This window comes from Gracilinanus agilis, chromosome 4 (assembly GCF_016433145.1).
Source record: "Gracilinanus agilis isolate LMUSP501 chromosome 4, AgileGrace, whole genome shotgun sequence".
NCBI lineage: Eukaryota > Metazoa > Chordata > Mammalia > Didelphimorphia > Didelphidae > Gracilinanus > Gracilinanus agilis.
Genome location: NC_058133.1, coordinates 191838826 through 191851860, shown reverse-complemented (window position 1 = coordinate 191851860; position 13035 = coordinate 191838826). Strand labels below are relative to the sequence as shown.

Sequence of the window (13035 nt, the reverse complement as noted above, 5' to 3'; positions counted from 1 at the left end):
CCTTCCTTCCTTCCTTCCTTCCTTCCTTCCTTCCTTCCTTCCTTCCTTCCTTCCTTCCTTCCTTCCTTCCTCCCTTCCTTCCTCTTGGGGAAGGGGCTGATGATCCTGAGAATGGAGTGTGTTTGGAGTCAGTCAGCCCTTTCCCATATCTTTCTCTCCCAAAGGCAATCAATCAAGCACGTAGGTTATAAGGGGATAAAAATAGAAAAGCTTAATACTGCCAGTGTGTTCAAAGATACCATTTATGCACTATTCAGAAAGTCATTTGACTTGTCTTGGTGTGTCTGTAGAAATGAAGTCAAACGAGGTGCTTTGAATTAGAACGTCTCTTCCCACTCAGATTTAAGAGAAGAGGGATTTCTTTCAAAGGTCTTTACATCTTTAATCTTACTCTTAAACGATTACAATGCAAAGACACTAGCTCCGCATAGCTCTCACCTACCGTGGCCAAGAGGGACTGTAGCTCAATCTCCAGGGTCTGGACGGTCCGCTTCATTTCGGTGAGCTCGCTCCTGGCGGAGGTGGTGGCCCCCGCATCGTCGGAGATCTGCTGTTGGAGCGTGGCGCTCTGCATCAGGAGACAAGGAGACATCTCAGCTTGGTGAGGACCCAAGAGAAGCCGATAACAACCGTGAGCTGTGATGGACCTACCTTTTCATTGAACCAGGCTTCAGCGTCCCTGCGGTTCTGCTCAGCCAGGTCCTCGTACTCTGCCCTCATGTTATTCAGCAGAATGGTCAGATCTACCCCTGGGGCTGCGTTCATCTCCACGTTGACGTTGCCACCTGCAGCGCACTGGAGGGCTTTCATTTCCTAAAAGGATAGCACCAGGAAGACTTTTTTAAATTGAAGTTTCAATCCAGTAAATCGAGAACAAAAGAGTTTAGAACCTCTGGCTCTCAGGAGAACATTGTACACAGAGACTGATACACTGTGGTAAAATCGAATATAACGGACTTCTCTACTAGCAGCAATGCAATGATCCCGGACAATTCTGAGGGACTTAGGAGAAAGAACTCTATCCACATCCAGAGAAAGAACTGTGGGAGTAGAAACACAGAAGAAAAAACTGCTTGATCACATGGAACAATGGGGATATGATTGGAGATGTAGACTTTAAGCGATCACCCTAATGCAAATATCAAGAATATGGAAATAGGTCTGGATCAGTGACACAAGTAAAACCCAAAGGAATTGCCTGTTGGCTGTGGGAGGAGGGTGGGAGGAGGAGGGGAGGGAAAGAACATGAATCATGTAACCATGGAAAATTTTTCTTAATAAAAAGCTAGAAAAGTGCTATAAAAAATAAAAATAAAAAAAGAACCTCTGGTTCTAAAACCTGCAATTCTAACTTTGTGAACAGAAGAATTATTTGTATTGGAATTCAATTCATTATGAATCCTTTCTTCAATGAGAAAGGCTATTAGTATTTATGAGAGTCAGTTTGGCATAATACATCAATTTCTAACCTGGGGTCATGAACTTATTAAAAATTGTTTTGGAAACTATTTAAATATAATTACTTTCTTTGTAATCCTGTGTATTTTATTTTGTACCTTTAAAGACATTATTCTGAGAAGAGGTTCATGTATAGGCTTCTCCAACTTGTCAAATGTTAAGAAATCTTGACTTAGGATGACATGGAATCAAGTCTTGTCCAGTGACGATACACACCAGTACAATGTGACCTTGGGTTAGTCAGTGAACTTCTTGGTGCCTTGGGTAATTTGCTAAGCCTCTAAACTGGAGAACTCTGGTCAGTCTATTCGGGTCAAGTAAATTTCCTTAGTGGAAATTCAGTTCAATTTAATAAACATTTATTAAGCTCCTACCATGTGTTAGGCATTGTACTATGTGCTGGGGAGACAAAAAGAGGTAAAGGCAGGCTGTGTCCTCAAGGAACTTACAATCTAAAGGGGGAGGAGAGAGACGGGAACAACATGTAAACAAAAATATTTTTATAAAACAAGCTATATACAGGATAAATAGAAAATAATCCAAAGAGGGAAGTTCACTAATATTAGTGAAATAAAAGATTATTTAAAATTTAAAAAACTCACAATATGATCTTCTCCCCCAAATAAAAAACCAAAACAATTCTTCAAAACCTCAAACATTTATGGAAAGTGCATAGATCCTTGGAGATGACATTAAGCAGTGTGATTGCACCTTTCCAGGCAGGACAAATACAGTCCATACTGGAGTTAGAAGATCTGGGTTTGAATGTAGGCTTCACCACCTTGGGCAAGACATTGTTATTTGTCTGGGTCTCCTCTTTCCCCTCTGGGAAATGAGGAGGCTGGATCAGATTATGTCTATGATCCTGCCTTGCTCTAAATCTGTCTGTATGATCTCAAAAGTCCCTTAGAGACCTTATCAAATTAGATCATATTTGTAAGCAGTTAGCACAGTATCTAGCACACAGAAGTCACTTAATAAATGTTATCTCCCCATTCCCCTACCCACTTCTAACTATTTTAAACTTTTTTTTTTGTGGAATTATAGAAAACGTACTCTATGCTGCTCTTTTAAATAAAGTGTGAAAATGAAAGTTTTCATTCAAAAAGTACTTATTAAATAACTATTAGGTGCTATGTGCTGGAGATGGAGATCTCAGAGGCACCTAGTCCAATCTCTTCATTTGACAGATGAAGACACTGAGGCACCAAGAAGTTTTGTGATTTGTCTATAGTCATATATACAGGATATGAACCCAAGTCCTTCCACCTTACAGCCTATATGCTCTTCCTCCTTTACCACAAAAAAGACTGACACTTTCCCAGATCTATATTAATCCAAAAGGAATAGTAGACATTGAGGGAAGGGAAGCCTACATGATTACTATGTTTTTAAATGACCAGAAAGGAGTATAGTTGGCCAAAGAAAGCATGGAGTTTTGTTTACTTCCTACCTCTTCATGGTTCTTCTTGAGGTAAGTTAGCTCCTCATTCATAGTTTCATATTGGATTTCTAGGTCTGTTCTGCAGAGGGTCAGCTCATCCAGGACCCGACGTAGGCCATTGATGTCCGCCTCGACACTTTGGTGAAAAGCCAGTTCATTTTCAAACCTTGGAGGACAAAGTAGATCATCATTAGGGAAGACAAAAAGAAAACTAAATTCCTTTTAAATTGAAAATCAGAATGAGCCAAGATAGAACTAGGAATAATTTCCTTTGGGGTCTGTATCACAAACTGCTCATGGGGCAAGTGGCATAAAATGTGGTCTCAATTGGGTGGGGGTAGGACTAGAGATCCCCCCATCCCCAAGGACACTGCATGAGCTCACAGATGGGGAGACTATATTACCATAGGGAAGAAAGGAGGGCAATGTAGAAAGGAGTTCATTTCAGCCTGGCCTGGCACATAATAAATAAATGCTTAATAAAAGCTTCATCTATCTATTATTCCAACCCACCATTTGGTAGCTTCCCATTTAAACAAAGCTCTTTTGTATATATGTTGCTAAAGGACCACAAATACTGCCAGCTTTCTCCAAATCTGGCAACATTTCAATCTGGCCTCCTGGGAAAAAGCCCCAGTTACTCCATCTTAGTTATGGTTCTGACAACTAACTCTTTGATACACTTAGGAAAGCATACGGAATTTTTTTTTACAGTTCTATCTATAAACCAATCAACAAGCATTTACTAAATGCCAGGCACTGTGCTAGGCACTGGGGATGCACATATCCTACTCTCAGTAATATCACTTCCAAATTATTTCATTGGATCAGAATTCCAGTAATATGTTCAAGCTTTTTCTTTCCCATTTTTCATTTCATTTAATTTCATTTCATTTTTACTGTAGGCAGTATTTTATACAAAATTTAACTAGTTTATAATCATCATTTTGGTTGATGATATTGTAATATGAATCCTTTTTGTTATTGTTCTTGTACTTTTATCTATTTTTATTTTTTAAACCTTTCTCTTCTTTCTTAGAATCAATAGTAGGTATTGGTTCCAAGACAAAAGAGCAGTAAGGGTTAGGCAACTGGGGTAAGTGAATTGCTCAAGGTCATACAGGGAGGATCTGTTTGAGATCAGATTTGAACTCAGGACCTTTTGCCACCAGACCTGGCTCTCTTTCCACTGAGCTATCTAGCTACCTCTCATTGCTGTTATTTTTTGGGGACTGACTCATATTCAGTGAAAGAAATAATAATAGCTAGCATTTATATAGCACTTTATGCTTTCTGAAGAGTTTTACAGACATTATCTCACTTGAACCTCTCAACAACTCTGTGAGCTAGTTATTATTCTCATTTTACAGACAAGGAAACTGAGGCTAAGGTTAAGCAGCTTGGGCAGGTTCATACAGCTAGTATGTGTCTGAGGCAGTTTTCAAATTCAAGTCTTTCTGACTCCAACTCCAGCATTCCATCCACCACACCATCTAGCTGCCCAGAAGTAGAAATAAACATTTCTCCCTTGAGCATTGTCCCTAGCATAATTGTATACCCCTTACTTCAGACGGAAATCATCCGCAGCCAGCCTGGCATTGTCAATCTGCAGGACGACATTAGCATTGCTTGTGGTGGAAGAGATAAGCTGGAACAGATCAAAAGAGAGAGAAACGTATGCATTTATTCTGCCAATATCTTATTCCGAAAGACCAAATGTGTTACAAAACTAAATGAAGAGGTTTCTGAAAAAGCAAATAAAGTGTTTTCAACTGAAAAAAAAAAGCACTGGTGTAGTTATATTCCATTCGGGATCACAGATGTTGATCTGGATTCATTCTTGGAGCTCATTATTCCAGTCCACTCATTTCCTTATTTTTAAGGGGGAAATGAAGAAACTTGCCCAAGGTCATATGGCTAGTAAGTTGCAGAGTTGAAATCTGAGCTCTGGTCTTCTAATTTCAAATCCAACACTATTGAATGTTACTGTTTAAAATAAGTCTCAATATCCAGAATTTAGAACTGGAAGGGACTTTAAAAGTCATCTTGTCCAACAATTTTTTTTACAATTGAGGAAACTGAGTCTTAGAGAGAAAGTGACTTGCCTAAGGTTATATTGGTGGAAATAACAGATCTGGATTTCAATGCAGGCCCCTGCTCCTAGACCTAGAACTCTTTCTGTGATGCCAAGATATATTGTTTTAGGTGAAAAAGTCCAAAGCTGAGGATGAGTAATGGAACTGGAAGCATCCAGTCCAATGCAATGAACATTTATTAAGTACCAATTGCATGCAAGTCACTATCCTAGGGGTTGGGAAAAAAAAAAGAAAAAATACCATCAATGGTTCATGTCAGTTTTAATAATGTTGAAACTTGTGAATATAAATGTCTTAAGTATGACCTAAAAGAATATGTATTGCCAAGTAAAATTAATTATAACAATCTATTGTATATATAAAATAACAAAACTTTGGATATCTCCTTATTATAGAGATCTCTCTAGGGAATTCATAGTTTCAAAGTCATGCCTACTTGGAATTGTTCCAAACTTCTTCTTCTTCTTCTTTTTTTAATACCTTTACCTCCTAAGTTAGAATCAATGCTAAGTGTCCATTCCAAGGCAGAAGAGTGGCAAGGGCTAGGGAATTGGGATTCAATGACTTGCCCAGGTTACCACATCTAGGAAGCATCTGAGGCCAGACTTGAACCTCCAACCTCCTGTCTCCAAGCCTGGCTCTTTAGTCCACTGTGCTACCTCACTTCCCTTTCTTACCTTGTTCTTAAGCTCTTCGATGGTCACTTGATATCTGCTGTAGTCATGGTCCAGTCCACGACAGGAGCCAGGACCAAATTTCTCATACCAGCCCTTAATTTTTTGCTCTAGCTCAGAATTGGCCTCCTCCAGAGCTCGCACGTTGTCCAGATAAGAAGCCAGACGGTCGTTAAGGTTCTGCATGGTGACCTTCTCATTGCCAGAGAGGAGGCCTTCATTTGCCACAAAGCCTGCACAAGAAGCACCTCCAAAGCTACTAACAACAGGGTTCCCACCGGGGGCTCCCCCTGAGCTTCCACTGAGGCAGCTTCCATAACTTCCACCAGGTAAGTTTCCACCTCCTACCACAGAGCCTCCATACATGCTGTTATTCCCAAAGCTAGTGCTAGCATTGGGTATTCTGACTGCCCCAGCTCCAGACCATGAGCAGATGCGCCTGGGTCCAGTAGAAATCCGAAGAGACATGGCCTTTGAAGAGAGAACTCGACTTGTCTGCAGGTAACTAGAGAGTCAAAGTGCTTGGTTCAGGTGGTTTCTTTGAGTTTTATAGACAACGAGTAGGGGTGTTTCTCTTTGAATTCTGCTTGAGAAAAATGATATCTATTATATCAACATGAATTATGCATAATTGGATGATTTGGGGGGGCAATTAACATCTAACTCTTATGGGTCTTTTTCATATATGTGCTAGCTATTATTATTGTTATCAGGAGGGCACATGCCTTACGGATATTTATTATCTTAAAAATAATAGGGTGGAGCTTGGTTGCTTTAATTATTTATCTTATAATTTTTGGATGAGTAACTCTTTACTTTCATCTAGACCAGGGGACTATAATTATCATCATCTAGTGTAAGGTTTTATCATATTTCAAAGAAAAAGTAAAAGTTTGATATGGATCCCATTTGTCTCTGGAATTGCAATTGATTTGAGAGTCAATTGGTTTCAATATAAATATATTGAGTATAACCCACTGCATCTTGGGCTTAATGCAATCAACACAATTATTTTCAATCAGAAACATCAAGAACTTCACTATCTACATATAAAGGAGCCCTCTTCCATTGGGACTCTGAGAAAGACATCTTTTCTGACAATAGAGAGCATCTTTGACTAGCATGTCTTTTTGTTTTATACTTTTCCTAATATGGATTCACTCTGCTCCTTTTTGCTTTATGAGATGATTCTGCTCCTATCTGTCAATCATCATTCTTTGTAAAATTTTATAGACAAATTTATGATCTAACCCATTATTACCTTTGGCAACTATCTTTCTCCATTTGGGAAACATGTTAGATTTTTACTGACTAATTCGTTTTCTGGGCTCTTTTGGTCTTCTTGTGGCAACTAAAATAGGTTAAGATTCTGGGTAAAATTATAAGTTGGTGTCAATGTCATTTCTGTTCATTTTTATGGTTTTGCTCTTAGTAACCTGTTTAAATAATTCACGGTTTGCCTTATATTTCATTTGTATGCCTTATATTTTTAAAATTATCTCTCCTCCTCCCCACCTCCCTACCTTCCTTCTTTCTCTTCTTGTTTCAAATTCTGAGAGCTTTGATGAGTTGATTGTACTTAGGTAGATGACTCAGGGATAACTCCCCCTCAGTACCAGGTCTTTTTCTTTATGTGAAGGTGTAGCCAGTTTCATTTTGGGGAGTGGTATTTTGTGCTACCCATATCCAGGTCCTACCAATTCTGTTTTTGAAGAAAATGGTTATGGAATAGGGGCAGCTAAGTGGCACACTGGATAGAGCAAGAGACTTCCAATTGGGAAGAACTCCAGACACTTAATAGCTGGATAACCCTAGGCATATCGCTTAGCCTTAGTCTCCCTCAATTTCGTTATCTTAAAATAGGGATAATAATAGCCCCTACCCCCCAGGTTTGGTGTGAAGATAAAATAAGATAATATTTGTAAAGCTTTTTGCAAACCTTAAAGTACTATGTAAATGCAAACTATTATTATAGAGGAATAAGACTTCTGAATAATGTACAAATTTCAGTGTTTTCTCCTCAATCATAGTTTCCCATATATTGAATGTATGAATGAATAAAACATTTAATAAATGCTTCTTCTATGCAAAGCACTATGCTAAGTGCCAGGGGCACAAATAGAAAAGTAAGTCTCTGTTCTCAAGGCACTCACATTCTAAAGGGAGAGACAACACATATGTGATGTATTTCTCCCCAATCTCCCCCTTTCCCTCCCATTGCATTGAAATAGAATAATTTTGATCAGATTCTTCATAGAATTTCTCTACCACTTTATCCTCGACAATGAATTTTGGTCTACAAGGTATACTTATTTTCATGGTAGTCTTTTTGGAAATGGTTATCATTAGTATTTCAATATGTGATAGCCAACTGTCTCAAGAAATAATATAGAATATTCCAAAAGTCTTAGTGCAGGTTTAAGCATTAATAGCTTAACCCTTCTGGATGCTTACCCTCTAATAGTTTAATACTGCACAAAGACCGTTGGAACAAGTTGCCTTACTTTTAGCTTCTGGGCAGACATTAAGAGTCACTGTACTAGTCCCTTTCTTTGGCTCTCCATGTAGTACTTGTGAACCGCCCTTTCACTGAGCTGTAACTTCCTTTGATTAAGTGAAAGAATGCCATTAGTTATGATTTAGTTATTTCATCAAAGAGAATACTTATTGGTCATTGGACAAAGATCTCCCATTTAATTAAATGACCAATAGCTAAAATGAGATTTTTATGATTGCTTAAAAAATGGTGTGATTCTTCAAACCCTTTGCCTTCTTTCTTACCACTCAGACACCATCACTGTAGGTCAATATAAGTGTGCTACATTTACTTTAAAAAAATCCTTATCTTCCACTTTAGAATTAATGTGTATTGGTTCCAAGGCAGAATAGCAGTAAGTCAGGCAGTGGGAGTTAAGTGACTTGCCCAGGGTCACACAGCTAGGAAGTGTCTGAGGTCATGTACGTACTTTTGTATATCTTACATCTTTCCTTCTTGTTTCTCACAGGGAAGGACGAAGTAGGAAGGGAACAATCATTAAGAACCTACTATGTGCTAGGCATTTGCTAATCACTTTACAAATAATATTTCATTTGTTTGCCACAAAACCCTCAGAAGTAGGTATTATCATTATCCCCATTTGACAGTTAAGGAAACTGAAGCAGACACAGGTGAAGTAACCTACTCTGAGTCACACAGCCAGTAAATATCTGAGACCAGATTTTTTTTAAATTTAAATTTTGAATATTTTCCCATAGTTACATGTTTCATGTCCTTTTCCTCTCCTCCAAACCACACCCCCTGTAGCCAGTGCACAATTCTACTGGGTTTTACATGTATCATTGATTAAGATCTAATGCTATATTATTGATAGTTGGACTAGAGTTATCATTTAGTGTCTACATCCCCAATAATATCCCCATCAGGCCATGTGTTCAAGCAGTTATTTTTCTTCTGTGTTTCTGCTCCCACAGTTCTTCCTCTGAGTGTGGCTAGTTTTCTTTCTGAGACCAGATTTGAATTCAAGTCTTCCTGATTCTAGGCTCAGTGCTTTGTATTAATTAAAAATCTTGAACCTTTGGACTTCATCTCCCAGCAACCCTTTCCCTGTGCCCCCACATTTGCATCTTTACATGTTGTTTATAAGTTTGCTGTAAGCCATGCCCTCTCTCTTTTTCTGCTTGTATGGCTGGGTGAGCTCTCTTTTACCCTAGCTTGTTTATTTTTCTTCAAGTTATTAATTAATAAATCCTTATAAAAATATAATACTTGAAGAATTTGTATATTAATTTTACTTCTCACAGTTTTAACCACTTTATCACCTAGCTATCTCTCTCCAGTAGAATATAATCTCCTTGAGGACAGGAATTGTTTAATTTGTGTCTCTGTATTCTTGTACTCAGTACATTGCTTTGCACAATGAATAGATATTTGTTGAATCAAAGGGTTCTTGTAAGATCACAACATAAATAGGGGAATTACCTTGTTGAGGGAGAGCCTTTAAGGCTGTCTGATGCTTGGGGGTGACCTCCTTTCCTTCACTTCTTCATAGTTCCATTTTTGTTATGTGTTGCAGCCTGTCCACACATGCCTTGCACTTTCCCATTTCCTTATGAGTAATAGTTAATTGCAATTCTTTGAAGACTTGTGTTCTATGACTCATTCTGTTCATTAATCTCAAGTGGGGCATTAAAGAAATATTCTCCAGTGCCACCTCCAGAGGAGTTCCAACACGGTGTCCATATTGAAGAGGGATGGTGAAGCCTTTTGTTTGTGAATAATGTTGTTTAGCACACTTCTGGACACATTAAGGAAGTTCTTAATACTTGTTGATTTATTGACTTGGCCTGTCTTGAAGGTTACATGAAACCTTAAAGGAAGGAAAGAAGAAAGGAAAAATAAAGGAAAGAGGGAAGGAAGGTAGGATGGAGAGAAAAAGGCATTTTCAGGCACTGTCCTAAGCACTTTAAAATTATTGTCTCATTTGATCTTTATAACAACCTTGGGAGGTAGGTGCTATTATTATCAACATTTTATAGGTAAGGAAACTGAGTCAGGCAGAGGTTAGGTGATTTGCTCAGGTTTACATAGTGTCTGATGCTGGATTTTAACTCAGATTTTCCTGGTCCCAGACTCAGCACTATTTTCACTGTACCACCCAGTTGAAGACACTATCTCTAAACTTTTTTGGTTATGTACCTGATCAATTAAAAAATGAGCATGCCTCTCTAATATATGCATATTTTCCATTTATAAATTATATATAATACTAATAATTATAAGTTATGAAACTTGGGTAGCTAGATGGCTCAATGGGTAGAATGCTAGTCCTGAAATCAGGAACACTCATTTTCTTGAGATCAAATCTGACTTCAGACACTGTCTGTGTGACCCTAAGTAAGTCACTTAGCTCTATTTGCCACAATTTCCTCATTTGTAAAATGAACTGGAGGAGAAAATAGCAAACCTTCTAGTATCTTTGCCAAAAAAACCCTAATGAGGTCAATTAAGAGTCAGGCACAACTGAAATACTGAACAATAGCAGTAAAACACAGAAAAATAGAAATGAAACAGGATGATATAAAGAGAAAATATTTGATTCAAAGTTCAATAGGGAGCCATTGGAGTTTATTGAACAGAAGAATATTATTATAAAACTTGCGTTTTAGGAAAAATCACATTGGCATCTCTTTGGAGGATATGTTGGAAAGGGAAAGAGACGGTAGGTAGGTAGACCCGTTAGGAGATTATTGCAATAGTTGAGGCAAGAGAGGCAATTGAGGCAATTCAACAGAAAGCCTGAATTATGGGTCTAATCATGTTATCCCTCTATTCAATTAATTCCAGTGGCTCCCTGCCATCTCCAGGATAAAGTTAGAATTTTTTTGTTTGGCTTAAAAAAATAAAAACCTTCTGTCTTAGAATCAATACTGAGTATCAATTCCAAGGCAGAAGTGCTGTAAGGGCTAGGCAATGGGGTTTAAGTGACTTGTCCAGGATCACACAGCTAAAAAGTATCTGAGATCAAATTTGAACCTAGGACCTTCCATCTCCAGGCCTGACTCTCTATCAGCTGAGCCACCTAGCTGCCCCTCTGGCTTCTCAAGCTCCTTATAATGTGATCTTTTTCTACCTTTCTCATCTTACACCTGACTCCTCTCCATGAATGCTTTGATCCAATGACATTGGTCTCCTTGCTGTTCCTTGCACATGTCACTCCATCTCTTAATTCTTTTAGTTTCCTCTGGCTGTCCCCTTCCTGCCCGAAATTCTTTCCTTCCTCTTCTCTGTCTAGACTCTTCCCTGGCTTCCTTCAGGTCCTAGTCAAAGATCCTTCTTGATACTAGTGTCTTTTTTACTTTTGATTAGCTCCAATTTGTCCTGGCTAGAGCTTGTCTGTACAAAACTATTTTCCTTCCATCTCTTCTGTTAAGCCATAAACTTCTTGAGAGCAGGTGCTATTTTTGCCTTTCTTTTTATTTCGAAGACTTAGCACAGTTCCTATCACATAATAGGAGCTTAATAAGTAAATGTTTGTTGATTTGGCTTGAATTGGGGTGGTGGCTGTACGAGCAGAGAGAAGTAGGCAGATATGAGTGATATAGTAATCAAAATAACAGGATTTTACAAAAAGTGAGAAGTTAAGGATGAAAGGAAGTTTATAAAACTGGGCAGCTGGAAAGATGGAAGTGTCTTCAAGAAAAGTAGAGAACTTCAGAAGACAGGCGAATTCAGAACAAAAGGAAATAAATTCTGTTTTGCCAATGTGGAGTTTGAGATGCTTACAGAGCACTAAATAGCAAATTGCATGTAAAAAATTTAAATGCTAAATTGCATGTAAAAATGTTTAGCAGGCAGTGGGTAATTCAGGACTGAAGTTCAGGGGAAAGTGTAGGACTGTACATATAGATATGGTGGGGGGAGTCATCAGTGTGGATATATTCATTAAACCCATAGCAGCTATTGAGATCATTAAGGGAGGATGTAGGAAGAGAAGAGAAGAGAAGAGAGTCCTGGACAGAGCTGTGGGATAGAACAGCACTTACAGGGTGTGTTACAGCTGATGAACCAGCATGTGGAAGAAGAGATGAGTAAGAAGAGAACCAAGAAAGAGCAGTGTCATGACATCTTAGAGAAAGAGATTCAGCAGGAGATCAATAGTGTCAGAGGCTGCAAAGATGAGAATGAGGTCTGAGAAAAGATCATTGGACATAGCAATTAGGAGATCATTATGACTTTAGAGAGAACCATTTCAATTGAGTGAGAACTCAAGAGTGATGAGGCTCAGAGCCTGGGATGTTAGAAGGATGCTGGTGCCTTCAAGGGAAATAGGCATCACATATACATCTGACTTTAATTTAAAAAAGTGATTAGCATTGTATTATATTATTATTCTTTATTTCAAAATATAGGAACATATATATATATATGCACCTACTTTTTAATATATATGTATGCTGGTATTTCTATATCAGGTACTCTTATCCTGAAGTCTATAGACTGATTTCTAAAAATATTCTGATAAATGTATTTCTATATAGATAGTTTCTCTGCTAATCCTATACATCTTATTTTGCATTTTTTTAAAACAATTTTATTCTGAAAAAGGATCCATAGACTTTATCAGACTTTCAAAAGGGTCCATGACATTCAGGTAAAGAAATCAAAAGTATCAATAAGTACATGAGAAAGTGTTCCAAATCTCTAATAATTAGTGAAATGCAAATGCAAATCAAAACAACTCTGAGGTATCACCTCACACCTAGCAGATTGGCTAAAATGAAAGAAGGGGAGAGTAATGAATGTTGGAGGGGATGTGGCAAAATTGGGACATTAATGCATTGCTGGTGGAGCTGTGAACTAATC

General features: G+C 38.1%; 1 protein-coding gene across 1 annotated transcript in view; it reads right to left on the bottom strand.

Annotated features, from left to right (window-relative positions):
• The window catches only part of LOC123246159 (keratin, type I cytoskeletal 28-like), a 12870-nt gene extending 6730 nt beyond the window's left edge, over positions 1–6140 (bottom strand). The window contains exons 1-5 of the mRNA XM_044675097.1: positions 5676–6140; positions 4468–4550; positions 2912–3068; positions 652–813; positions 439–568 (exon numbers count right to left, since the gene is read on the bottom strand). Of these exons, the coding sequence (XP_044531032.1) occupies positions 439–568; positions 652–813; positions 2912–3068; positions 4468–4550; positions 5676–6140 (997 nt within the window). The remainder of the gene's footprint in view (positions 1–438; positions 569–651; positions 814–2911; positions 3069–4467; positions 4551–5675) is intronic.
• Between the last annotated feature and the right edge of the window lie 6895 nt (positions 6141–13035).